Source organism: Zonotrichia leucophrys, chromosome 4 (genome assembly GCF_028769735.1).
Source record: "Zonotrichia leucophrys gambelii isolate GWCS_2022_RI chromosome 4, RI_Zleu_2.0, whole genome shotgun sequence".
NCBI classification, from domain to species: Eukaryota; Metazoa; Chordata; class Aves; order Passeriformes; family Passerellidae; genus Zonotrichia; species Zonotrichia leucophrys.
The window spans coordinates 27452322-27480099 of NC_088173.1; the positions used below are offsets into that span (position 1 = coordinate 27452322).

The 27778-nt window shown below is 41.4% G+C and overlaps 1 protein-coding gene and 1 long non-coding RNA gene across 6 annotated transcripts in view; one reads left to right on the top strand and one right to left on the bottom strand.

Moving 5' to 3' along the window:
* The window catches only part of NPNT (nephronectin), a 50027-nt gene extending 32914 nt beyond the window's left edge, over nucleotides 1-17113 (top strand). The window contains exons 10-14 of one of the 4 annotated variants that reach the window (XM_064710922.1): nucleotides 459-866; nucleotides 9522-9617; nucleotides 10009-10107; nucleotides 13529-13785; nucleotides 15181-17112. In XM_064710922.1, the coding sequence (XP_064566992.1) occupies nucleotides 459-866; nucleotides 9522-9617; nucleotides 10009-10107; nucleotides 13529-13785; nucleotides 15181-15276 (956 nt within the window). In that variant the 3' untranslated portion in view covers nucleotides 15277-17112. Of the gene's footprint in view, nucleotides 1-458; nucleotides 867-9521; nucleotides 9618-10008; nucleotides 10108-13528; nucleotides 13786-15180 lie in introns of all 4 variants that reach the window. The other 3 variants (XM_064710923.1, XM_064710920.1, XM_064710921.1) reach the window with 3 other exon arrangements.
* Nucleotides 17114-17247: 134 nt separating this feature from the next.
* On the bottom strand, nucleotides 17248-26736 carry LOC135447347 (uncharacterized). Of its 2 annotated transcripts, none has more exons than XR_010440077.1 (5): nucleotides 26213-26567; nucleotides 20340-20569; nucleotides 19531-19671; nucleotides 18894-19006; nucleotides 17248-17973 (listed from the first exon to the last, which is right to left on the bottom strand). It is a non-coding gene; the product is annotated as an uncharacterized LOC135447347 (long non-coding RNA). The 2 variants fall into 2 exon arrangements; XR_010440078.1 differs by lacking the exon at nucleotides 26213-26567 and adding an exon at nucleotides 26581-26736 and having other exon boundaries at nucleotides 17250-17973.
* Nucleotides 26737-27778: the final 1042 nt, after the last annotated feature.

Here is a 27778-nt window from a genome sequence, read left to right on the forward strand (position 1 = left end):
CAGCAAGCTTTTGTGTAAGTTTTGCCAACTCTGAAAGAGACTTGATGCTGGAGAGGATGTGGGTTGGAAGTGTCTTGACCTTCAGTCATTCTAAATTATCTCTAAACTGCTGCAGTGCCAAGTACCACCTAAAGGGATGTGATAATTTAGCAGTGCTGATGCTAAAGTATGTTTCTAACTGGAAACTTTCAGAAGAAAAAAATTTATTTCATCCAAGTATTTCTGTGTCACAATGAAAGAGATTAAGTTTCTGAGGTGAGAGGCTGAGATGCCCATTTTGGTCCCATTTTGAGTCTCTTTGCAGTTTTTCCTATTGTTCTGATTGAACTACCTGGTCCATATCACATATTCAAGACCAATTGCACTTTCCCTGAGGGAGGCAGGGGTAGAATGAGCAGGATTGTTGATGCTGAAGGCACAGCTCCTCAGACCATTGCCTGTACCTGCTTTTGTTACAGAAAGGCCAGTGACCAGGCCAACAGCTCGTCCTACACCTGTGCCAACAGCTCGTCCTACACCTGTGCCAACAACTCATCCTACACCTGTGTCAACAACTCATCGTACACCTGTGCCAACAACTCATCTTACACCTGTGCCAACTCAGCCTGCACCCAGGACAACTCGACTGACACCAAAGCCAACCACGAGATTTGTGCCAGTGACAACAAGGCCGGTCACGACACCAGTGGTGAAGCCTCCACCTCCAACACCACCTCAGCCTACAACAGTAAGACCTACACTACCACCACAAACAACTCCTCTGGTAACAACTGAGGAGCCTGCACATGTTCCCATTGAAACTACAACTTCCCAAGGAGACAACAGGATCCAGCCAGATCCTCAGAAACCCCGAGGAGATGTATTCAGTAAGTAATTTTCCATATGCCTTTGTTTAGCAAGGCTGTGGATGAAAGCATGCACTATACTATGTTTGGGATTTTTGGAACACTATACCGTTGAGAACAAATAAATGAAACTGAAAATGGTTATATGGTAAAGCTGCAAAAGTAGTTGATTTTATTACCTAACAAAAGTTTGCGACGGAAGTTCTGAATCAATCAATCAAAAAAGTGTTTATTTTTTCCCCCTGAAATTATTGAGTCTATTTTCCTGTAGAAGTATGTAATTATGCTTTCAGACGAAAGCTTTAAAGAAATGAAAGACATTTTATTGAAAAGGATTGAAGTACAACATAACTCATAAAGGAGTCAATGGATTTAAATTCAGAGAGTTGAGAGTCCCTCCTAAACAAAGTATTACCATAGTTTTAAGAATGATAAAGAAATGGGATCATGCCCGATTACCTAAAGACTTCTATGTGACCTCTTTTGTATGGGTTCAAATAGTCTCAGATGTTCATGACTAAACAATGGGAAAAATGCATAAAAATAGCATAGAGGGTAATTTTCTGGACTGTATCTGTGGAAAGGGATACGTGAAAAGCTGAAGATAGTAAAGATTCTCATAGCATGAAGACATGTAACTTTAGGAGCTCCTCTGAAGTCTACAGCTCTATTGTGCCAGCTTTAGTGCATACCACAGGAGACATTACTGGCACTTACAGAGCTGTGCATATCTGCCAAGAAATACTCAACACCCGATTTCATCTTTAGTTCTGTGGCTAATTTTAGAGATGGGGAGGGTGTGTTGGATCTGCTCTCCAGCTTGTTGTACAATCAAGCTGCTGAAGCAATGTAGTAGGAGGAAAAGTTTGCTGTCTCAGAGCAGGTGCACAAGCAATGTGGGAGTTTTTTTCTGGTTGCTTTGGCATCTATGTGGTAATTTCTTGGGCTTTGTTGTTCCAGGTCATTACTCAGTGAAATATTTTGCTCCTTGTAAAAGAGTTTTCCCTGTGACATTTTATCTATTGTAGACAGAAAATGGAGAGTGAAGCTGACAAAAGTTAGAAGACAAATCCTGGTACTGCTTAGTAGAGCGTACTTTTGGCTTCATATTCAATTAAAAATATGGACATATGTTTAAGTGAAATTTTAAAAGGAAATGTGGTAAAGATTTATGAAGCTTAACCTAATGGGACCCAACAGTTAAAAATGTAGTTTTGTGGAAATTATTGTAGACTCCAGCATTATGCTTCCCACGTGTCTGTCTCATGTTGTGAGTGGTCTCTGGAATACTAAAGCAGAGGGCTAGTGTTCAGTGTTCTGAATTTTTGTGAAGTCATAACAATCCTCTATGTAAAGCTTATTATTTACAATTAGTCTTTCTATATTGTCCCTAGAGGGATTTTGAAGCTAGTGCTTTCAATACATGTGTTTCAGATAAAGGAATTTGGAAAATAGCAAAGTGAAAGCCTTTGAAGTTTGGCTTGGTCTGACTGCAGCTTACATTATGGTACATATAACAAACACAGGACCTTTGCAAAGTGTTTATCAGCTGTTGGTTTAGGTCAGCTGCCACACTCTGAGGTTTGTGATATACATACACAGCTTCAAAGGCTTCAATGCACGGCACAGCAGGACTGAAAGGGGTCAAGCAGCTGTCAGCTGTTCCTGGCCTTAGCAGGTAATACAGGGACAGGGAGGCCTCAGATCAGGTCAACAGATGTCTGTCTTCAATGCCATGTAATATTTTTGGGTCACCAGCAAGAGACACGCTTGATACACGCGTGTGATGTAACTGTGACTGAAAGCCTATTCCACTTGTGCTCCTGATGATGCTAGCAGTGTGATATTCAGTGAAGATGGTGTCTTTTTGTCTCCTCTCTTATCTTTTTCTCTCCTTTCCTCTCTGCTTTCTGCTCTGTTTTCCTCTCTTTTCTCTTCTGGACACTTTGAAAGTATCATCTAGGTAGTGGTTACTGGAGTCCTCTCCTGCTTTCTCTCTGTGTAGAAGTGTTTGTGTTGGGAGTGCTCAAAAGCATTTGTTAAGGATTTGAAACCTACAGTTTAGTGCAAAACAGTTCAGCTTCAGAAGAACATGCTACTTTCTCAAAGAAAGCATTGCTTGTACAGTAGGGTGTTTCTTCACCTCTTGAATCCTGTTACTGCAGAGGTTTGTGGGGAAGTTTATTTCCTCATGTGGGACATACAGAAAAGCAGAAAGAAAAGTTATAGCCCTTATACATTATAACAGTGGGATGCACAGAGCCTGGGTCTGCCTCTCCTCAGTAGTGCACTTGTAAGGATAACACAGAGATTTGGACATTCCCAGATGCCATCACATCAGGGTTCAGCAGCATGGGAGTATTATGGCAGGTGCTTCATTCCTGGGCTTTAGCTGGGCTTCAGACCTGGCTGCATGAGTGCTCTTGGCCCATGGCAAAGTGAAGTGAGGTGTGTTACCTGAAACGCCTTTCACGTTAGCTTACAGATGTTGTGTGCAGGGAGTTTGAGCTCAGATTCCTGCTGGCCAGCCCTGCCCCTGCTCCAGAAGTGTGGGAGAGCAGTGCCTGGCTCTGTTTGGCTATGTGAGCTCAGGACAGCAGTGCTCCCACCAAGTGTAAGCCAGTCCCTCTCCAAAATCATTCCTCACAGCCAGACACAATGGTAACAACCATGGTGTTAAGACAATACAGGATTTCAAACTGAAATAACTAGCTAACCTTCAACTTGCTTCTTAGCTGCTATGTGGATGTGCCAAGGCGTCCCCGCCTCCAAAAACATTTCTGGATTTTTCACTTGCCTCAGTATTTTTTCAGGGATGGGGAGTTTTGAACTATTTCCTTCAGCTTCTTTAAAGCTGTTTCTGTTTTAGTCTCACCTACATCAGACATCTTTGTAGTATTCCTGGGTTCTGGATATGAGCTAATTTTGTTTTGCTTATACTGAGCTTCTTTAGGTTCATTTCCTCACATCACCTGCTTCTCCAGATGAGACAGCAAAAAGAAGCCAGTTCTCGAAAATGAATTAGCACTGTGGTCCCCATAAGCCTGCCTGGAAAGAGAAGGAAAAGCCTTGCTTTTTCTGCCTTTCTTTGTTTCTCACTAGAGAATACAGAGAGCAATTAGTAGTCTTGTAACTCTTATTTTCTTGGAAAACAGAGGCGAAAATCAATGTTAGATCCACTCAGGTAATGAACTAGGATTTAACCTCAGTTTTGTAAATCTTCAAAAGAATTTGTGTCATCTTAGGTGTCTGCTTCCTCCTGTGTCTCCAAGGGTTGTTGTATTCCAAAGAGTCACAAAAGGTAGTGTTTTATCACGCAGGGATGGGCAGAACCCAGCATAGAGAGCACCAGCAACCACTGGCAGTTCTGTGCTCAGAGAATTCACAGAATCTCTAGGTTGGGAGAGACCTTCAAGGTCATTGAGTCAACCCATGCTCTAACACCTCAACTAAACCATGGCACTGAGTGCCATGTCCAGTCTTATTTTAGACACAGCCATTAGCATCTGCTAAAGACCTCAAAGTTGTGCTTTCATCTAGGTTAACATGGGCATTTCCCTTTCTTTTTTCCCCATGAGGCTCTGCAGCCTTAGCCAGACTTGCAGGAAGCAGCACTGCTTTGCTCTGCCATGGAATAGGTGGTACTTCTGTCAGATAGTCAGTGGCAAAGGGGCCATTGCCTGCTGCACAGATGTCCTAGACCAAATCCCGGTGCTCTAGGATTGGTCCACATCAGGAGAGGAGACGTGCTTGGGCCAAATGGACTTTTTTTCTGCAAGCATCTCTCAAATTCTAGTTTTTTGTTAGTTAACCTATTCCTGGGGTGCCCTTGGTGACTCCTTAATCCCTATTTTCCCCCTTTGTTGTTATTTGACCTGCTGTTCCACACACTGAGTCAGCTTGACCTAGGATTTCACTTTAGAGCTCTCTTGAATATGCTGCTCAACTTGAAATGAGCTGAGGATCAGAGAAATTGCTCTGTTCAGCAGTGACAAAGAGTACAAATGATAAAAATGCTGATAATTTTGTTTAAATGCCTTTGCAATTTTTGAAAGGTATTAGGTTGTTGCTTTTCTTTAGATGCTTTACTCCTTTTCTAAAAAAGCCTGCAGTGACTTTGGGGAGCTGCTTTTTTTAGAGAACAAAAAAATTTGTATTTTTTAACATGGAATTCCTACACTTGGCCTTTGAACCACTTAGTCAGATGCAGACAGTGGAATCTGGCACCAAGGATAATCTTCTCCTGATATGGATATGGGGGGAATGGCAATGAGAGAGGAATGCAGTGATAGCTTAATAATTAACTATTTCAGCACTGATACAAACTACAGTGAAGCACAGAGGAATCTTTTCTAGTTATAAGTCTCTAACAAATAGAGCAAACTTCTCAATAAGCCTGTGAATTTCTGCTGCCATTGGGATCTGGGTGATAAGCACTAAAAGCATAAACTTAAAGCATAATACTAGATATCAGCATAGCAAGAACAAACCCCCTTATCTATATTAAAAGACAGTTCAGCAGTTTTCCTTCTTAGCCCTTAGTGGAGCTGAAAAGACTGGAGTTAGGAAATACTTCTCATAACAGCTATTAAAAATGTAAAAAATGGATTAAAACTGGATTCTTTCTTTTCTCCCTTTCAGTGACTGCAAAGTCCTTAGTGCTGTAAGTGCAGTTTTGTGATCCTTGAAGCTGTTGAAAAAAAGGAAATAATAAAAGCAAAGAATAAGGGGTTTGTTATTCCTTGATATTCTTAGACTAGCATTATTTTACAACAATATTTCGTTTGTCTTCACTTTTCTGGCACCTTTTAAAATGCATTTGTGTTTATATTTAAGCATATGTGATAGATGCTTTGTTCCTGTTGGTACTCTGGAGTTCAGTCATGAAATCTAGGAGTCTTACCAGTCTCACCCTCAGTCAATCTTCCAGCAAGTTTTGTCCCCAGATCTGATATGCAAGCTTCTGTTCACTCCTTGTTTTAGCTGTGTTTCTCTGAAACTCACTTTGCACTCTGCACCTCCCAAATGGATGTTCATACAAAAGCAGGCAGGTCACTTTGCAGAAAACCTTCTGCAAAGGTAAATACCAAGATGCTGGATTTTGGTAAAACTTACTTTTTACCAAATTAGCCTTGTAATTGCCCAAGAAATGCAAGATTGGACTGCAAAGTGGTGGCCTGCTGAGACTGTTGCATCTCTCCTCATATGTAAAAAGTGCTGGAGAGGGTGGCATAGTCCATCAAAGCACTTCCTAAAATAACTCTTACTGCAGAATTTGAATCTGTAGAGTTTTAAGAAATATTTTCTGGACACTGTGGGTGTCTGAACAAAAGGGTGAAATGTGCCTCTCTGTTGCCTCTTCTTTTTAGCCCAGCACATATCAATATTTCCCTGGAGGAAAACAGGACTTATTCTTGTTTTCTCAGTCTGACTGACTTCTGGACTACCCTTACTTTTAGCTGTTTTCTACTAGTTGTGTGTGAGATCTCATCACTGGTGGGAATTTTTTGCAAGTGGGATTTAACAGATTTCAGTCATAACTATTCAGTCAAAAAATCTTTGGCCTTTTTTGTTGTTGTTTTTAGTGAATGGGAAGCTTAGTCATGATTACTGTGTGGAGTGGAATTGTACTCAGAGTGCAAAATCAGGTTTTTTCTGTAAGCCAGAGAACTGCATTATTAATGGTAATAACAGTTACTATTACTATTACATGAAGTTGCAGTCCAGGTCTTGGTTTTGTAACGCCAAAACAGCAATTATTTTTTTATTGCAAACAAGCTGATATATACATGTACTTTCTTATACTCCCAATTCCAGCAATTAGCAAGTTAATAAAAAAAAGCTGTATTGCTTTCCCAAAGGCTAAAAAAGCCCCAAAGAAATCACTCTTATTTATTATTTAATAGTTACAGTTATTTAATATTTTCTCCCCAGATTTGTGCATTTATGAAGAAGTTAGCTCATGAACTTTGAGAATGTGGCAGTGTGGGTGTATTGGCTCACTCAGAGCTTATAAAATTCTTCAAGTAAAAGAAGCCAAGTTTCTATTTAACAAGCTTTATCAAACCATTGAAGTTAAGTGAAAAGCACACTGATACGCTATATAAAGTACACAGAAAGGGCTTGGAAACCTTACAGAAAATAATTGTACCAAATATTTTCTCCCACGATCACCACTGAACCTATTGGTTGTCATGGCAAAAAGAAGTGTACATGTGGGTCATATTTAGAGTCCTGCATCTCTTATGGTAACCCTTGTTTCAAATTGAGTGCACATTCCTGTAATTAGGTTCAAGCACTGAAGTGACTCTATTAAAGCACTACAACACATTCTTCTAGAAGTTAGTTAAAAAAGTGTGTGGAAAGGGGCTCTCAGGGAATTTTTGAAAAAAAAAATTGCAGAGCTTTGATTGTTGGCAGATATGTCAACTTCAGTTTGGAGAATTCTTGTATGTGTGCACAGATGTAACTCAGGCTTATAGAAAACATCAGTGCATTAGAAGTGGTACTTGAAGAAGTAAACTGAAGTAGTTTACAAGATAAGTTCCTAATATTTTTTGCAGTATTTTCCATAAACAAGGACTGTGAAAGACTGGGAAGAGGGTGTACAGGAAATGTACCTTAAAACTGTGACCCCTGAGTATCCTACAAACATTCGAGCATGGCAGAGAGTTTCCTTCATGCTCTTTGCCACAGTGCTCATTTAAAACCTTGCCATTACCTGCCTGTGAATCTGTGGTTTGAGCCTTTGGTGCTTGCTGTGCTGTGCTCAGAAGTTCTGAAGCTGATTTGTTCTCCACAGCACAGAAAACAAACAATATCTGCTTCCCTTGGCACAGTGTGAGGTGAGGAAAGGCAAGGTGGTGCTCTCTGGGTGTGCAGCATAGGTGTGCTGGTTCAACTGCCCCACCTGCATAATTCAGGGTGAACAATGGATTTATATCATATTTGTGCATAGATGTTCTGCAAGGCAATTATTGGCCTAGGTTGTGGGGACTGTGCACATTTATGAATTTTCTTTCATGTTAAAGCTCAAGGTTTTAAAGCAAAACAGCCCAGGTGAAACAAGGCAGCAAAAATGCTATTTGCAATCAAGGAATCTTTAAAAATTAACAGTCCTCTAATACCCACCCTTAAATCTGAAGCTGTTTTGAGCATTAATATCCTAGACTGCAAATATACATAATCAAAAATCTGCAAAGGACTAAAAAGAAAACAAAAAAAGGGAAACTTAGTGATTCAAATAATGACTATTATATTTGGGAGTTCATTGGCTTACTACACATTTTGAGCTTTTTCACTATTTGTTTTTGTTATATAACATTTTTATTCATTATTTATTATTAATTTTTATTATTTAATATTTGTTATTAATGATTTGTTATATAAAATTTGTATTAATTATTATTTTACCTCTAGTCTGGAATAGTACTTTAAATATACATTGGAGTTTGCTTATTTTGTTCTAATATCAACTTTTTTTTTTTCCATCTCTCTCTTTTGGCTTTAGAGGAGCTCTTGTAGCAGTGCTATTTTCATGTTGACCTAGTGCAAAAGAGGTTCCTTCTTAACCTTGGATTTGATTTTCTGAAAACAAGAGTCCTTTCAGTTGTCTTAATTCTTCTTGTTCTCACTTGTTCTATAGAGACATTAATAGTTATTTTAGCACTGCAAATGGAAAACATGCCAAGTTTTTAATAGATAAGACTGTTACAAATACCTTAGGTGTCAGAGGTGTCTATAAAACCTGAGGACATGTCTGAAACACATTACTACTGTTATGAATTATGCATTAGACCTGCCTCTAAAAGAGGAATTTTCCAAGACAGCTCTATTCCGTGCAATCTGTTTATCTCTGGCTGACAGCTGTCCATCAGGCAAGAAATCTGCTTGAAACTTACACAAACTGGCACAGCATTTTCAGAAATACGTGGGAGTGTTTGTAGCCACCTGACTCTGGCAGCCATCACTCCCACAAAGAGCTCATAAATTTCAGGTTGTCCTGGATGCTGAATGTCTAATAACCTCTGGGCCCCTTAATCACTGAGAGCTGTTCCTTCTCCTCCAGCTGGGAACAGCAGCTGAAGCACAGGCTGTGCTGGAAAGCAAAAAGTATAATTACAATTGAATTCCAGCTTCCACTAGAGCTCCTCCTTCCCAACTCCCAGTACATCCCTGATAATTGTTTTGGGAGCTCTAATCCTTTGCAGATTGATAGATGCACCTTCGGCTGTCTTTCAAAGGTTAAGTGCTCGTGGGGCCTCTTCCAAGTGCTGCTGCCTCCCGTCGAGGTTCTCCTGTAAATGTCTGTGGAAGGCTTGTGTGAGGACTTCCATGTGGCTTTATGTCATTGAGAAACCACTGTCTCTGAAAATGCATTTGGAGAGGAATAGTGTGCTTCAAGGTTAAAGCTTTCCCCTTAAAGCTTTAAAAGTTAAAGGAGCTTTCAGTCAAAGAACCTTTAGGAGATTTGGAATCACCTTTTACAGTGCTTAGGTAAATGTTACACCACAAATCATAAATCACGTAGGCATAAAGTTTATGAGTCTTTGTGTTGAATATAATTAAATGTATTGAAATCTCCAGGAAAAGCACAGTGCCCAGAGCTGCTCTGCTGGTTTTTGTTAGAGATAAATTAGTGACCTACTTCCTTATCTCAATAATTTTTTCTCACAGTTCCACGCCAGCCCGGAGTGAGCAATAATCTGTTTGAAATACTTGAAATTGAACGAGGGATTACAGCTGATGAATTTGAAGCAAACGATGACCCAGGTAAAGACCATGTCTCCTGTTTAGGATCTAGGGTTTCTGATTTTTTGAGATTTCTTGGTGGTTTTTACATTTCTCAGGACTCTTATGTCTTATGCCCCTCTTTTAAACTATGCTTTATAAAATCATGTAAAACTAACCCTTCTTCTATATGAACCTTACACTTTTATTTCCTAAAAAATTCACCACAAAAATAGCACGAATTGTTAATAATACAAAGGTCCTTTTTATTGTTTTAGTATTTTTGTAGATTCTTTTCTTAGGGCTCCTTCTACACTTAATTTTCATACTTACTTGCTAGTCACTGGCTAGTCAGCCACATGGGAAATTGAAAACCAAAACAATCTGAATAATTTCTGGGTTTATTTTGTGACCTCCTGCTCTGTTCTGCCAGGTGTGCTGGTGCACAGCTGTGATTTTGACAGTGGACTGTGTGGATGGATCAAGGACAAAGATGATGACGTGCACTGGGAACCAGTGAGAGATGTTTCCGGTAAGTGATCTGTGGACAATCACATTCTGCAGTTGAAGAGCCACCAAGGCTTGAGGTTGATGACAGTTCTGCTTGAGGACAGATCACACAGCTTCTGTTCCCTTTAGTTCTGGGGTGTATTTCACACCGATGCCTCTTCTGTGTATAAAAAGCAAAATTGAGGATTCCCAATGTGAAAGAGCAATTGAAAATTTACACTCTTATCATAGCTGACATCTTTAAAATAGGAATCTCTGTGAAGGAGTAGTAAATATAGTTAGCAAAAGTTTGTCTTAAAGGAATCTGAAAAAAATGTGGACTAGAGAACAACTTTTATTTATGGTGAAACAAAGCTTGTTTTTCAAACTACCATGTAAACATAATTATTTCCCTATCACTAGCAAAATTATAGAAGGTACTGGAAATAGTCTTTGTTTTGCTGCAGATAAAATGTTCTAGTTTAACCTCTCAGATTGCTGTAGCTTGGACTAGAATTTGATAAAATCAATCTGTATATAGGAAAAATGTCAAGTAACTGGAAGGCAGACAAGTTAAATGCTGAAACACGGAGGCTGCTGAAGAAGGGACTGTTTGGGGTGATAAAAAGTTACATTACCCCAAAGGTTAGAGGGGAGTGTGTAGTAGCTGTTTGCAGGACAGGAGGCCGGCATCAGCGTGGTGCTCAGCCGCAGGAAGAGCCCTTCCCTGTCCCCAGCTGGGCTGTCCCAGGATGTGGATGCGTTTTGTCCCCTGTTGATTTTGGCGTGGCGCTGCGAGGCTGCTGCCCTTGCCTGCTCCCCTTCCCCCAGCGCAGTGCCGGGATTAGACACACATCCCTGGCTCCCGTAATGACGGGATTACTGCGGCCCCTTTGAAGGGCACCGCGCTCCCGGCGTGGGCGGAAGGAAAGCTTTCAGGCGGGACAGTGGCCACGGCAGGATGAGGCAGGGCTCTGAGGGCACTGAGAGCCATTTTTCTCATGCAGCTCCCTGTCAGAGCTGTCTGGCCACTGATGGCATTGTCATTTGCCACCCCAGCAGGTGACCTGGCACCTCTCCAGGCTGTTGGCTGGCTCAGTGGAAGTGCTGCCTTCACTGCCTGGGCAGGGGTCCCCCAAGGAGGCTGCTCTGGTGCCTCAGGAGCTCCTTGTGACACTTGAAAAGCCCTGGGAATGACTGGGAGAGCAGAGCTCCTTCCTCCTGCAGATGAGAGAACCGGCAGCTGACTCCTGCATGCAGAGTGGCACTTAAAAAAAACAAACCCAAACCCACATAATTCATACCTTTTTTGAAACAACAGATTTAAAAATTCATTTTTTCTATCTCAGTTACTCAAAGCATATTCATTATCTGTACTCAAAATTTGTCATTTATATATACTAAATTCCAGAACCATGATTTTTAACTGGCTCTTTTTTGTCAGACCTTTTTCCCTGCATTGCTTCCCAGTAGTCAGGGACAAGCTCAGCTTTTTATTTCCTGTGTATGTTCTGCTGCTGTTGACATAACCTGTTAAAACTAGTCCCTTGAAGTCACCCACCCATCCACCCACCCCCTCCAGTCTGGAATACCTTGCTGGGAGGATTTATTTTCACAGCTTGTTCCTGACTGCTTGCTTTTACCTTGCAAAGTTTGCTATATGTTGGTTTATCAGAATCTGCATTTGGAAAGGTGCTGTGCTGAAGCATTGTGAGCTTATCTTGCACACAGAAAATGCTGATCTGATCTTTTCCTGCAGGGGCTTGCCTACAGCTATGTTTGCTTTGTGCTTACCTAAATCTGTTTCCTATTGATTGGCTTCAGCCACAGTAACTATCTGAAAATGATGCACTTAATAAGTCAGTACTTTCAGAGTGGTATAACTGTATCTTCAGCAAACAGGTACAGTTATTTAAACTCTATTATGCTTATTTTAGCAATTAGTGACCTTGCTGCAAAAAAAAAAAAAAAAAACAAACAACAAAAAACCCCAAAAAACTCCCTGAGAAAATTCCCACCAAAAGGCTTTAACAGATCCTTGGACAAATGGATCCCACTTCATGGCTTAATGTTGATCTAGGGCCCCAGACAGCAGCATAATACTTTGCTTTGTTAAATCTCATTCAGACCAAAGAATTTAAAAACTTATGTAGAAGTAGTGAATTGGAGACAAGGTTGGCTTTCCTTTTAAATGTGTGACAAGCCATGGTACATTGTAATTAAATTTTACAGCTTTTGAAGGGAAAACGTGACTTTCAAAGAGAAGCTTTCAAAAAATAGTGCTCTGCTTGAGTAGTTGCAGGGACACAATTAAAAATTTTTTCTATCCTGTTTAACTGTGTATGTCAACAATCTTACAAACCCCCAATATTTCTAAATCTTTCATTTTAAGTAAGGAGCCTAAAAATGCCACTTTCTTAATGGACTTAAGGTAGAGGTGGCATTTTTAAATTAAAAAATACATAAAATCTGATCACAAAAAGAAAATATATTCTTAGATTAAGTGTAAGATAAGGTTTTTGTTTTTGTTTTTTTTTGATTTTTTGAACCTTTTTCCCTATGGTAATTTTAGATTTTAAAGGTTTTGCCCACCTTGCAAAAGTTTTAATGAAAAGTACAAACAACTCATACAGGTCTGGGTTTTCTCCAGGATGTGAAATCTCATTTAGTGTAGTTCTAAGAGTAGGTATGAAAAGTGCCTTTTTTCTTTCTAGGTTTAATGGATACCTGAGATCCTTAGCTTCTCATGTTCTGAGTGTTTTCTGGAAGGCACATTTACTTCATAAATGATAAGAGTTAATAATAGGGTTTGGAATTGAGTATGTATGTTCACTGACAACTTCCTACTGTTAGAATTTGGGGTTAACAGCCATGTGGAAATCATTATTGCTTCTTGATTTCTCTATCTACCAGATTAAGAGTTTAAATTACAGTTGAATAAAAGAGGCTATCAGGGTTGCAAATGGATCTGCTTTGAGATTTACCCTGTTAACACAGTTCCCAAACTAAAGGAAAGGGGCAGAGCCATAGCTCAATTGCATGATAACATTTATTCGGTCTCTGTTATCTGTCCAACAGCAAAACATTGCAGCTTGAAAGGTGCATGAATTTGCACAGTGCTTTAATGTCCCTGTGGGTTTAAAATCATGCAGTGACCAAGGGGTTGCCAGAAATGACGGAATACATGAGGTTTTAGTTTTGGAGAGGGGGGTAACATTTATTTAGTCAAAAAGAAATTAGACGGGCAACACCCAGCCTGGTACTAATGTAGAGAAGAGCAGCACTGTAAATCTCACCCTGTAGGGGGAAGATGCATTGGTTCTGGTTCTATATGCCTTATTTTGCACTCTCTGGACCTTGTTTTACCTTTATTTATTTTTAATAACTCTTGTGGGTTCGGTTCTGCAACCTAATAGTGTTAGAAGCACCAAACAAACCCTAACTCACTGCTCTTTCCACTGCAGGGGGACAGTACCTCACCATCTCTGATCCCAAGGGGAAAGAAGGAAGAGTGGCACATCTTACCCTGCCCTTGGGCCACTTGGCTCAGCCTGGAGATTTGTGCCTGTCCTTCAGGCATAAAGTGCCCGGGCTGCACTCTGGTGCCCTGCAGCTCTTTGTGAGGAGAACTGGTGCTCATGGCCCAGCTGTATGGGGGAGAAATGGGGGCCATGGCTGGAGACAGACACACATAACCTTACCAGGAGCAGGCATCAAGAGTGTAAGTACTGATCCTTGTGTTGCTGTTTGGGTTTGTGCATGGAAAAGATGAGGATGCTTAAATGGTGCAGCGCTGCAATGTTCATCTTGTGGGTTCAGTTTTACTGTTTTACTACTTTGGTCTCTGCCAATGGAATCACAGTACAGATGAGAACTATTGTGTATTTTTAAAAATTAGTTTTATGTATACAAAAAAAGAAATCTTAGCTATAGAAATATAGTATAGGCTACTCTGTCATTTCCTGAGCTGCCTGGTACAGCCCATTTTAAGGGAATCACCACCTTGGAAAGAACAGCCTCGTGGACAGAGGCATGCTCTATAGAGAATTCAAAAAAATGCCTGTATCAAGATTCCTCATGAGCAATGTTTTGAATAATACAGTGCCATGAAATAGGAAGAATAATCTCCTGTAGATTGGTAACTGGCTAAACCAGGGCAAAGATACTGAAAATAAGTAATTTTTGGTAATGCAGGGAGATTACAAGTGCAATCACATGTGGTTTTATGCCCTTTAGCATGGCTGCAGCTGATCAGGCTGAGGAGGTGAATGATAACATAACAAAGCCCATAACACAAAATGGTTTAGTGCAATCTTTTGAAGGTGCCTGAAGTGCCATGGAGAATCTTTTAATACCTGGAAATTCTAGAAACATTGTGTGATTAAACTGGTATCAAAAGCTCTATGTTATTCTTCAACCTCTGAAGGTAGTTTTTATTTCAGATCTGAAGAAGTGGCTTGGGTATTTCAGGGCCTGTTTGACTTAAATATCAGGTGCTCTGAAAAGCTCATACATATAAAGTTCATGATAGGAGCAGGCTACAAGACAGACACAAGTGTCTACCTCTAAAATGAATATTAAGGCTGTAATTACTGCACATAATTTTCTAGAAAATTTACCTCAGCAACAGTAGCAAAGACACCTGACTTTGTTAGCTGTCAGTGAGTGTGGGACTGAGAAAGAGGGCATTTGGAACAGGTGAACAGTATAGCTAAACTATTCTTACCCTTTTTTTCTCCCCTAAATTTCTCGCTTCTGGCAGTCCCCCTTTGCACTGTCCCTTGCCTCTCCTGCCCCCCCTGGCAGTAGCTGTCTGCATGGGCAGCCAGTCCTGCTGACCTGAGCCCTGGGACACTCATCCAAATATCAAATACTTGCCCTCTTAAGTAACCAGAGAAGGCCTCTGCCAAAGAGAGATCAGGAAGAAATGTGGAAGTTTTATTGTCTAGCTGATTAAAACCTGAAAGTAACTAAATGGTAGTGATTTTGGAGGGGCCTACTGGAGACCTGAGGAAAATTTGAATGAAGACCAGAATCTTTCATCACACTTTTTAATTATTTATTTCTGTGTAATTTGTTTCATACCCCACTGAAATTGTTCTGTTTCTCTTTCTAGGTTATTTTCAGAGGCGAGAAAGGGAGAGGAAGAACTGGGAATATTGGACTAGATGATGTGGTCTTGAGGAGAGGACGCTGCTCTGAAGAGCATTAGCCAAGACAATGAACCAGCAGTCATCTCCTCTTGCCCTTCTCATGCAATTCCTACACAACTTTGAAGCAGAACTGCATGGAAAAGAAGAAAAAGTGGGAGAGCAACAACTTCTTAGTGGTCTGCTAAGTGCAATCTCATGGAAATTTCACTTAAATACATGGAGAGCACCTCCCAGGATTGAGGAAATCCAATCTCAGGCTGGTTCTTTCTATTAATCCTTATCCCTAAATCATATATTGTATGTAATAGCTTTGTTCCCTGTTAAGTCTGGTGAGTGCCAACAGAAGGAGCACTTGTGAAAAAGGGAGAATTAATTACAAATGGTAGCAAAAGAAAGCTCTATCTCAGAGTTTGTGTTAACTGACAGCCATTATCATCCCATACTGCTGTCTTTCATTGATTAATTTGTGTGAGTCACAAATTGGATTTATGAAAGCCTGGACCTGAGCTATGGCTTACTGCCACTGACCTTTGAAGAAAGGTTCTCATATATGAAATAGCATTTATTTTGCTGTTGCATCTGTATTAACCAAAACCAGTTAGAGAGAGTAGGCATTGCATCCTGTAATATTGCTACTGCTGTGTTTTGTGTATATGTGTATGGTTGACATATTTATGTTTTTTAGTATTTACAGACTGTAGTTGCAGGGTAATTGGCAGCTGTACTTTGTTTTTGTACAAGACAGGAGTTCAGCATCTTCTTCAATCCTGCTGCTCATGCCAAATTATCAAAGTCAGTTAATGGTGCTCATTGAAAAGTGCTGGTGCAGTTTTTCATGTTGTTTTTCATGTTCCTGAAGGCAAAAGACCAAACGCTCACCTGATGGAAACTGGCATCTGAAAATGCTCTGCAAGTTTGCACAGAGCTCACAAGCAAGCCCTAAAGGGCTCTCAGTCCTGCGAGGAGCTCCTGGTCCAGCTGAAGCAGCCAGGAGCAGATGAACTTGGACCTTGTAAGGTTGAGCCCATTGCCAGTGCCAGGAATGATCCCTCCCACAGGTGGCACAAGCCCTCATGAGGAAAAGGGGCAGCTGTGTTAATGCTGTACAAACCATTCAGACGTGAAATGGCTCCAGTGCTCTTTGGCAAATGTCCATACTCTGCCCAAACTCTGTATATAACAAGCATTTTATTCTTTAGAACAACTATTAGCTCTAGTGGGAACTGAGTATTTATCAAAACTCTGGACTGATTTTATAGTTATGTATCATGCATGTGCTGTGCAGTTTCCCAGGGAATTCTTCTGTTTGGTTTGGAATTTTTTAAGTGGGCATCATGATCACTGCTAGCAATTCTAAAATTGACAAAGTAATTGTAACATTTAGGAAAATGGCAAGAGGTTGGTAAAATGTTGTTAGTGATGCAGGCCTTAAAGCATCAAAAAATCCATATATAAGAAGTCAACCTCAGTTCTTTTGAATACTTAAATACGGTGTAAAATAAATGTCAGCTGCATAGCATGTTCAGTCTTGCACCAAGTTCACAGACACAAATTTGCAAGCCCATTAGAGGTCATATTCCAAATCCCTGTTCCTGACAAAGTACAAGTCTGAAAATATTTTTTCCCATTCATCCCCTAGGACAAAACATGGTGTGTAGAACAGAAATCTATGTCAAACAGAAATTCTCCTGCAAAACTGTATCAGCAAATATTCTGAAAAGAAAAAAAAGCAATGTGTTTGTAAACATTAAATTTTAAACTATTTTGCTTTGAATATGATTATGATCTTTTTCTCTTATGTTATTTTGTGATATGTCAGAAATATCTGTGAATAGTTGAAATACCTTGTCCTTATTTTAAAGTAATCAGTAAAAGAGACTGTTACTTGCTACTAATGAGGAATCTTGTTTTCATTTTTAGACAGAAAGTCTCAATTTTCATTTCAGTGAAATGAAACAAAAGATGACAATCCCACAGTGAAATAGCTCTTATTTACCCGTTTTAAAAATCAAAATACATTTCACTCTAATATGAAGCGAGCACTGTATTTATTATTCAGAAGGAGGAATGGCAATTTTCAACCTAACTTAAAGAGCAGTCTCACAGGTAATTTAGGAGCTTCTGCAGTATTAGATGTCCATTTTACAAAAAGGAGCAGCTACCATAATCCCTCACTCTGATTCAACCAGCACAAGCTGCTGTTAGATGCTAAGGAATATGAGATTAACACATTTTAGTCTGGTTCATCATACTACTACAGGTTTCTGAGCTTAAGATTCCCTGGTTAAAATGGAATCACTATCAGAGTTTTTTTGCCATTTTTACAAATGGTCCCTAATTTTTACAAATTAATGCACGATCCAGATTAATTCAGAAGGAGGACAGCAATAAGTACTCAGGTGACAGGGGAGGATTCAGGTCTCTGTTTTATTGACGCATTTCATTGCTGCAATAACACGGGGACTTGCAGAGCCTTGTGGCAGCTGCAGGACAAGGCAGGAGGCAGCAGTGGCTTTGAGCTCTGTGGGAGCTGCAGTGGCTGTAGATCACTCCCCTCCAGACTCTCTGTGGTGCCTTCTCTCCATCTTTTGGGTAGGCAAGGTGAGGTCACTCAGGGGTTCTGTTGTGAGGATCCTTCTCCAGTTCTTGCTCTCCAGGTGCTTTTCAGGCAGCTCCCTCCAGCCATACAGCTCTGCCAGGACTGCCCTTTCCATATAAGCTTCAAGAAAGGGATGAAAATATGGCCTGAGGTGTTCCTATGAAGTAGATTATAGTTCTGGATTTAGTCAATAGGTAATAGAAATTCCTGATTAGCTACTTAAGCAAGCAGAAGAAATTACACTAAATTAACATGAAAAAAATTATCAAATTGTTAACCTCTTGCCAGTTTATAACTGAATGCTCTTGAAACATATTCAACAAAGATAATGAAAATAAGATTCTTTATAAATGACAGGTACTGGGACCAGTGGCAGATGTATTTATGAATTTGCTGACATCAAAATCAGCAGAATGGAAGGGACCAAGACAAGATTTTTTAGTTCTAGATTCCATTCTGTACAGTGCCCTCATCTCTCATCAGAGCCATGCCATTAAATCACTAGTGAGTGATTTTAGTGAAGCCAATTCATTCTGAAGAAAAGCTTCCCTAGGTTTCCTTCAATAAATTACCTGAGACTTGGAGGTCAACATTGCTTTTACCACAGTTGGAGATTGCAATAACTGCCCTCATAAGACTCAGGTAGTCATAAGAAGACAACACTGAACAGAGGAACATTTATGACAGCAGCGTTCATCATCCAGCTCTGTTCTGCTGGAGAAAAGCTTCCACAGTAGCAGCTGCCTCCAACCCTTGTGCCAGGGTCTCTCTATTTAGAAGTTATTTCTCCTTACAAAGGAAGCACAGTATTTATCAGAAAGATAGCTTGATCCAAAGTCTCTTGATTTCAGGAATGCATTTTTTGCGACTCTCACCTTGAAAGCTGTTCAATCTGCCTTTAAAAATTTGCAACAAGAAACTATAGCTGTCTTTAAAACTTTAGTTGTGAAGGTTACACATACAGAGTTATTAATTAGCAAGTGGGGTCCAGTTAAATACTATGCAAATTTTTGTTTATATAGATCTCTCAAACAGCAAATTATTGAAGTTTTCCTGGTGTTTAAAAGACTTCCTTACCTGCTATTTTTTTCTGTCATCCTGTAGTCACACAGCATTTTATGACTTCAGATTTTCCACATCAATTAAAAACAAGAAAAGAAGTTGAACAATGCATTGGTATAAACCTGCAACTTTAGAAAGAAATGCAGAACATTTTAGCAGTGAGTTTCAGTAATGATTTGAAAGATCACTGCATTAACTTTCAAAGCTTGAGGAGATTCCTTTCTCAGATCCCACCTATTGCACCAAGCAGACGTAGGGATACACGAGGAATTGCATTTGGAATGTCTGTAATGCTCTGTTTAAAATGCCAATAGGCCAAAGACCATCAGAGAGCATAAAGACAAGTTTTCAACAGCACAGACTGAACCACCTCTAGATTTCAGAAACCAGCCCCATGTAAGCTTTCAGGATTGTAAGTCCATAATGAATAAAATCACACTCTAGTGGGTCTGCTCTTACCAATTCTCCTTGTGCACTTGTGTGACCTCTTCCAACCCTGTGTTCAGTGTTTGAGCAAGGAAGCCAAGATCCATCTGGCACACAGGATAAGGATGCTTCTCTCTGTGACACAGCCAAATCCTGCTTTCCTCTGACCATGGGTTACTACAGCTCTTTCCCAGACCTTTTTTAACTTAATACTTTGAATTTTTACCTTCTTTTCAGGGCAGGATTAGTCCTCTATCACACTTTTCTCCCCAGTTTTAATTTGCTGTGCATTTCAGCAGCCCATGGTCTTGTTTCAGACTCTTATCCTGAATACTCTTGATACATTTATTTTGAGTTTGCCAAACACCTGTAAAGACAAAGTATAATGTGTACTCAGAGAAGGATTTTACTGCATTTATATGCTACACCAGTGCTAAAATTTGAGATTGACACTCTCAAGGAGTTTCAGGAAGACACCATCACTGTTTTGATATCACAGAAACAGGGGACCACATCACCTTTTCACTTGCCTTTTGCGCTGCCCCCATTTTAGGTAAAAAAATTATAGAAGTGGACTCATCAGATTTTTTTCTCTGTCAGAATGGCTCAAGACAGAATTCCTTATGTGTGAAGCAGGATTACTGTGGAATGCATACACTCCAGTACCAGTGTCTTTGAACAGCAAAGAACAGAAAAAAAAGCCTTCCAATGAAAATTGACTTTGATTCTCACACCCCTGGGTTCAAGTCTAGCACAAAAGCAAGAGCTCCTCACTTGGGAGCTCATGTAATGTGTGCCACCTCAGCTGGTGATGACACCACCAGAGTCCTCAGCAAAGGATTCTGACATCCTGACATCCAGCACAAGTAGAGAGCTAAATGCAAATAAGTAATAAGTAGTGCCAGTTACATTTAAAACTAGCAAAATAAGTGAAAGAAATTTGATTAAGAGGATTCAGAGGGTTGTCCAAGAGAGATACTCTGACTTCCATCCCTCTGAAGTTCTGAGTTGGCTCAAAGAAAGTTGGCATCTTACCTCAGTTTCCTGGATCAGTTGGAAGACAAAAGTTGTTGGAGCTCTTCAAAGTTTCCATGTCCCAATGCTGAGTGTTCTCTCTGAAATTCTTGCATGATTCTCGCTAATACTCTAGGGGAATCCTTTAGCCATTCATGAATGAGCAGGGTTTGAAGCCACTGGAACTGCTCACTAGTAATAAAATCCACAACTCTGTGGTGCACATCAATTCACGTAGGAACCAGGAACCCCTATTTCATTAGAGAAACCATTAAACTGTGAGCAATTCAGTCACTCTCCTGCCATATGCCACTGGTTCTGTCCTGATTTTAAAGATATTACAGTTGGGTGAGCTCTATTACTGAAGGTTGCCTCTTAGAAATGAGTGATGTAGAATTACTCTCGAGGTACATCAGGCAGTTTTGTGGGAGGGTTAGGAGACCTTGGCATTCTGGCAGCTCATCTGTATGTTAGCAAACAGCCCTGGCACATTCATTGTGAAATTCACTGTGAACTGCTCTGCCAGGTTTTTTGGAGTAATTTGCTTGCCAAATAAAGCTATGTGACTGCTTGAAGAAATACCACATTAATACAAAGAATAGGCAGAGAAAGTACATGGTACATCAAGGAATGCCTTCATCACCACATGGCCTTTGATCAGATTGCACTGGCAATTAGGGAGCTAGATGGGAATTGTAGGGATTCAGCTACAGCTTGGCCACAGAACTCCAGCCCACAGCCTCTCACAAAAGTTCTTCATAACTCTGTTCTTCATCTTTCATTCAGCCATCCCCTCCCAGGGTACCACTTTGTCCAAAGGGCGTGCTTGGCATTGCAGCAAACACAAAAGATGACTACCCCTCTCTGTGCCTGGCTGGGACCAGGTGGGCCCTAGTGTGTGGAACTCTTCATTTTTCTCTCAGGGTTTGCCAGAGGTATCAGCTGTGCTACTAAAAAGACACTGGGCAAATTCAAACTTTCATGTGCCCTAATGAAGGAAAGGAGCTTTTCCCTCCCTGATATGGAAGTTTGCTTCCTCCCTAAGAGAGACCTCACCAGAGGAGATCCATTCCGTACCACCCTCTGCACTTGCTGCTCCAGCTGAAACCCCATGTTCTGCAACTGGCTCCGAGTCTGCAGGTATCAAACCACACAAACTCCCCCAAATAAGAAAATATCCTGAGGATGCAGCAGACAGATTGGAACTGTGACACTTCAAGAAGCAGCTATGATTGAAACTACAGGAGGCACAAATGGGGAATGTAAGAAATCCCGCAATTTTCACAACTGCAAAACAACTGGACTCCATTTCTGGCCCTGAACTGACAAAGACTTGTGAGTTTTCCAACAGCCAGTGTGCCTGGAGCAGCCTGGGAACACAGCATCTCCAAACCATGTGAGGCTGCCAACAGCAACTCCAAAGTAATCCTGCAGCATGCAAAATATTATGTGAGGGGGATTTTCAAACCTTGCTATTAAAAATATCCTTGGAATGATGGCTCTGTCCTGACACTCAATACACACAACCACTGCTTCATGTTTCAGTGGCAACAGCTCTATCTGGGGAAGAGAAGCATCTGGCACTCATAAGGGAACTGCACAGAGCTGCAGCAGAACAGGCACAGGCTCCTGCAGTGGTCTCAAGCCTTGCCCACCAGCCTTTCAGCTGAGGGGGTCAGGCTGCTGGTGAGCTCCCTGAACACATCCAAGGATGAGTAGAAATTTTCCCTGTGTACCTCCCCAACACCCTTTTTCATACTGCTGTAAGAAAGGTGAGTAAACGCACCCACATGACAGATGAGAGAAGTGAGCAAATGCTGCTATGGTGCACCCAGAGCAGGTAAGTGCCATTCATTGAACTCACAAATCCTCCTGCCACACACTGTCCTCTTGACACCAGCCACAGATACTCAGGTCAGACAGCCTAACCTGCAACTGCAGCTAATTCAAAGCAGTAGCACAATTAAAGGCTTCTGTTATCCAGCATTATTGAAGGGGAGAAACTTTATTAACAGGTCTTTGACTTCCAGAAGCCTGGACCCTTTTCACTTATCTCTTTTTCACCACAGAGTCAGATGAGACATTGAAATGCTGCTCAAAGAAATGCTTCTGACATTCTGTCCTGAAGGAACTGCTGGACAGGGCATCTCAGAGCCAAGAAACCCAAAACATATTACAAAGGAACTGGGGCAGTTGTGAGACAAGCAAGTACATCAGACACCGATGAATTCACCATGCTCCCTGGGCTATTTGTATGTGGTTTATCTCAGCTTCTAGTTAATTTTTAACAGGCCCCTGTCCCTTGCCAAACCATTGGGAAACTCACTGCATGTTCTCCAGAAACAAACATCCAAGCAGCAGTACAGAAGTGGATGCTGTAAATGGAGCTTTTACTCAAAGTAAGAAATATTGTTTAAAATCCTATTTCTCCTGTATCTGAAAATGAACTTCAAAGAACTTAAATGCAACATCCCTCCCTTCCCTATCACATTCTACCGTGCACCAAGCTGTTTTTCTTCCTACCTAGGTACCACCTGTCATTCCTATCTCATGTGCAGACCACTGTAAGGGCTCCAGAGTAGAGTCTTCAATTAAACAAAGCTACCAATGTTCAAAGACTTTTAAACACTGCATTTGCACCAACACAAACCAGGGTAGCATGAGGACAAGACAAAGGGAGAGCTCTTGCAGCCTCGTATTTCAGGACACTGCTACTTTGCTGCAGAGCTTCTGGTGTAGCCCACAGTGACATCCACCTATCAAAAGCTCTTCAACAGAGCTGCCAGCAATTGTATGAACACTATACTTGAACACTCTTGCCTGTAAAATGCCTCCTCAAGCTGCCTCCTCTAGCTCCAGTCATTTGAATGCTCTGGGCTGGTGCAGAGGTTGTGCTGGTCCCTGGCAGCCCCAGCTGAGGCTCTGGCTCTTGGCAGGACCCAAGGCTGCCCCAGCTCCCATGAGGGCTGGAGCCTCCAGGTGTGAGCAGAATCAAACCCAGTCTCCACAAATCCAGCTGGAAGAATTCCCATTTACCTCTGAGGTCCCAGCTGGGCAGTCCATGAAGCACCAACACCGGAGTGTGCAGAGCCCATCAGGCCTGCCCTGCCTGCCCCAGGAGGAGCTGGGGTGCTGGGGGTACCTGCACTGCCAGCACGTCAGTGGGCACTGGTGCTGCTTCCCAGCACAACCAAGGCCTTGATGAAGCAGCCAGGGCTGTGAACTCGGAGCTGGAGTGTTTCTTATCTTGTCCATGGTAAATGTGTGTGAGCTTTGTGCATGTGCCCACCACAGCACACCAGGAACAACTTCCCACCTTCTGCATCTCTCACCCCCACACACTAACATCTCCTCCTCCTCCTCACAAAGCTTTCAGAGTTTCTCCAAAAGCACTTTACCCTCCAGTTTGTTCCAAGACCTCAACTTTTTTCTCTCCCTCTCCCAGCTCTCTGCTGCTGCTGTGGCCCTGAGCTGTTGATGAAAAGCAGGCTATCAAAGCCTTCTTCCTCAGCTGCATACTTTAAAGTTTAGGCCTCCCCATCTACAAGGAACATTCAAGTTAGGTATCAAGCACTGCACCTGGCAGCGTTTTCCAGATCCTGCCCAAACAATAATAAAGTTTCTTTGCCTCAGGACTTGCTGAACCCAAACACTGTTTTCTCTGGCACGAGAGGCCAATTTACTTCTCGAGATAAATATTAAGCAAACAAGATTTTTTTGACTTTAGGGAAAAAGAAGCTAGAACATTTTCCTGCAGCCACAGTCACACCCCTTGTGCCTGTAATGCTGAGCTATTTTTAAAAATTCATTCCTGTGGTATTTTCCTAATAGCCATAAAGCAGCAGGGCAATCTCTAAAACACACTTGGCTATTATTACTTCTTCCATGCCTTCTGACTGTGGCCTTCCAAATTCAGATAGATTAGCCAGCTGTCGAAAGAAAAAAATTATTCTCTTTGCAGCCTTTTCTCTATTGCTTATTTTCCCCAGGCAGCAGCTCAGATCTGGCAGGAAACCAACTTAGTTCCTGCCCTAAGACTCCATCAAAAAGTCATGTCCTGAATGTTGCAACTTGGGATTTCTGTATACTAAAAAAAGAAAACAAAAACTTATATCTTTTGCCAATGTTTCAACAAAAAAATCCAGTGAACCAAACCCAAGTGAAGAACTGTAGCCCATCCATGTAATAACACTCTCAATACCCTAAAAAAGTAAGATTAATATTTTTAATTGAACAAGGAGCACCAACACCAGCCATTTAACAATCATTTCTATAACCATACTGTTTCCTTCATCCAGGAGATGACAAGGTAAAATGAGCTTGTGACCTAGCTAGTAATTTTTTAAAAAGCACAGAATCCTCAGCAAATGATGATACAAACCCATATCAGCATGAAGACCTCTTGTTAAAATAGCAGGCAGAGACTCAGAGCACTTAGCTGTTCTCTCTCCTCCGTATTTGTTCTCTGGTATAAAATGCAGAACAATTTTTCTAAGTCTATGTAAATATAAACAAAGATTAAAATTAGGACAAATATCTCTTTTTCCTGATTTCATCGTCTGAACCCTCAATTAAACTGCTCAGTAAGTATCTAGTTTCTATTCATACCGACAATTTATTTCTGCTTGCCCATGGTCCACGCTGGGGGAGAGCAGCCCATGGTCCCAAGCAATCAGCCTTTCACTCACAGCTCCTGACCCCATTTCTCTTTTTCCATCCTTTTACACGTTCCAGCCTTCTGGCCATCTCCTAACGCTGAAATCAGCATTTGCTGCCTGAGGCAAGAGAAAAGGCAGCACAACATGCCCTTATGAAGAAGGGATTGCCTCTTGCTATGTCCTGTACCTGCCTGAGCCATGTGCACCCTTGCTGCTGCCCTCAGCAATGTTTGTGAGGCCACAAGATGTGGCCAGCTCAGGAGCAGCCCCTCAGGGTTCTGGTTTGCATCTTGTCACACTGCCCCTGCTCCTGCCAGCACACCCTCAGACAAAAGCCTCTTTCAAGTCAAAACCCAGCTTACAGACACACAATGACTCCCACAACCCATAACGGCAGATCTTGAAATTAATTTTTTTCCCTTGCATGTTAATGCTCTTTTCCCTCTGTCCCAGGCTGGTGATGGCACAAGACACTGTGAGATAATTGCAGGTCAGAGCTTCACCCATCAGTTCAGCCCACCCACATCACCTCCATTCAGAGGCAGCACAAGTAACCTGAGTGTTGCTGCTGCTGCTCTAGGAAAGCAAAGTCACAGCAATTCAGCTGGCAGCAAATATCAGTAATAAAGGTTTTAGTTCAAACCATGCTGATACTCTGGCCCATGAATTGCAGCATCATTCATTTAGTCAGAAATGATATTCAATTCTCATGTATGTCAGAATCACAAAATTTACTTTGTTTCTTCCATGTCAAAGTTAAGGGGAAACAAAGGTGGTGGGTTCCAGAGCTCCCTAAAGCCAAATGCCAATAATTGCTGGATAAGAAAACAACAAACAAAAGGTTATCAACAACTTCTACCTAGAAAACGACAAACAAAAGGTCATCAACAACTTCTGCCTAGTTTCAGAAGGCAAAGAGGAAAAAAGACTTCAATGAAAAAGAGCCAAATTCCATGAAAAAAAGTAATAATTTTTTCCTTCCATTCACTATTTCTTGCAATAAATCCAGAGATTCATCTATGTTTCTAGACTATTTGTTCTCAAAGACACTGGAAATTAAAAAGTAAAATCAAATCAACTTTCCACCTCCTCTGAAGAAGCTACAGTGAAGTGCAACAGCCAACAAGTTGAACGTGCTTTTAGCAGGCATTAAATTCCAATACAACAACATTTATTTATATAGGGGGAACGAGGCTTATATTTCATGTATATATATATATATGAAAAAGTATATACCTATTTATGCATCCAGGCAACACATGTAAGAAGGGTCACTTGGGAAGTATTGCCAAGGCTGGTCAGTGCAGGAAAGCAGAACCTCCCAAACCTCTCCCTAGGGGTTTCTGGGGCAGCAGACACTACATAAGAAGCAAAGACCTCCCCCAGTGCCAGGTTCTCCCATTCTACAGGTGCAACCCCTCAGCAGTTTGTCAGGCTCTGCTTGTTATAACAAAAGCTTTCAGTCTCCTGACATTTAGAAGGGGTTCAATGAAACATAACATGAGCTAGGTAAAAGTACCATGTGGAGTGCATACACACACCCACCCTGCTCTAAGCCAAAAGTCACAGAAAGCAAAGTTTCATGGCCTAAATGCACATCCTACCTATCCTCCCTCTCCTGCAGAGCTCCTCAAAAACAGCATCTGCCCTGAGCCTTGCCTGGGGTGCTTGCAAGCCCCAGTGATCCCCTCTTCTGTGCCTGGCACCTGCAGGGTTCCTGATGTAAACAGGGGATGGAGGGATCACGCTGCAGAACTTTTCCTGACTTTCAGCCAGGAGGTTTGTTTTACCTAATTTGGAGCTCCTCCCCTTGGAGGCTACCCAAAATGTCTTTGTTCAATTCAGGTTGTGCTTTAATCATACGGCCAAACTTGAGTCCTGCAGCTCTTTTGATCTCTCCTGGTTAATCAAACTTCTCTCTCACTTCACCACTGTTGATGCTGCTCTTACATGCAGGGACTGCCACAAAGAGAAGAAAAAATGATCAAGAAATAAGTGATAAATAACATCCACATCATGGTAAACCACCACCACTGTCAGTATTCTGTCTCTTTGCTGGGAAAATTCTACATGTCCCAGATTTCCACTACACAGTGTCATTTTATATTAAAAAAAAAAAAGAAGTAGTAAAGTGTATCACCAACCCTACTGTATAAAATAACAGAAGCTACAGACTGTGCGATGAGTAGCCAGGCAACCAGGCTTCCAGCATGACAGTTCTGGGATGTTTTGACACCCTGCCAGAGGCTGACAGCAGCCCTGGGTCACTGCCTCCTAGCAATGCCTGCAGGCTGCTCTTCCCACCGTGCAGTTCATCTCTGTTAGCAGCAGCACGCTCTGAATGCCAAGTGCCAGCCATGGGTCAGGGTGCACTCCTCACCACCTTTGGGCTGCTGCAAAAGTGGTGCCACAAAGGGGCAGGAGAGAAGGCATTGGGCTCTCAGGCTGGAAAACAACTAAAGAATTGATGGAGAAAATCCTGTGCCACTCTGAGAGAAAGATTGCTTTTGGAAAGTCAGCAGTGCCCAAAGAGGTGATGCTACAATTAATACTTTTATACTGTGCCACTGTGATCCATGAGATATCTTCCACTACATGCCATATGAACAAGGAGGTTTTTTTCCATGGGAATCCCACCTATTATGCTATTTGCTTTAACACACAAAAGCTCCAAAAGAGTGTTCTCATCTCTTCTTTAGGGTATTTTTTCTGTGAAAAGATGATTAAAAAAAATAGAATAAAAGACTTGACTCTTGCAATACTGTCCTGACTGGTACAGTACCATCATCCAAAGGAAACCTC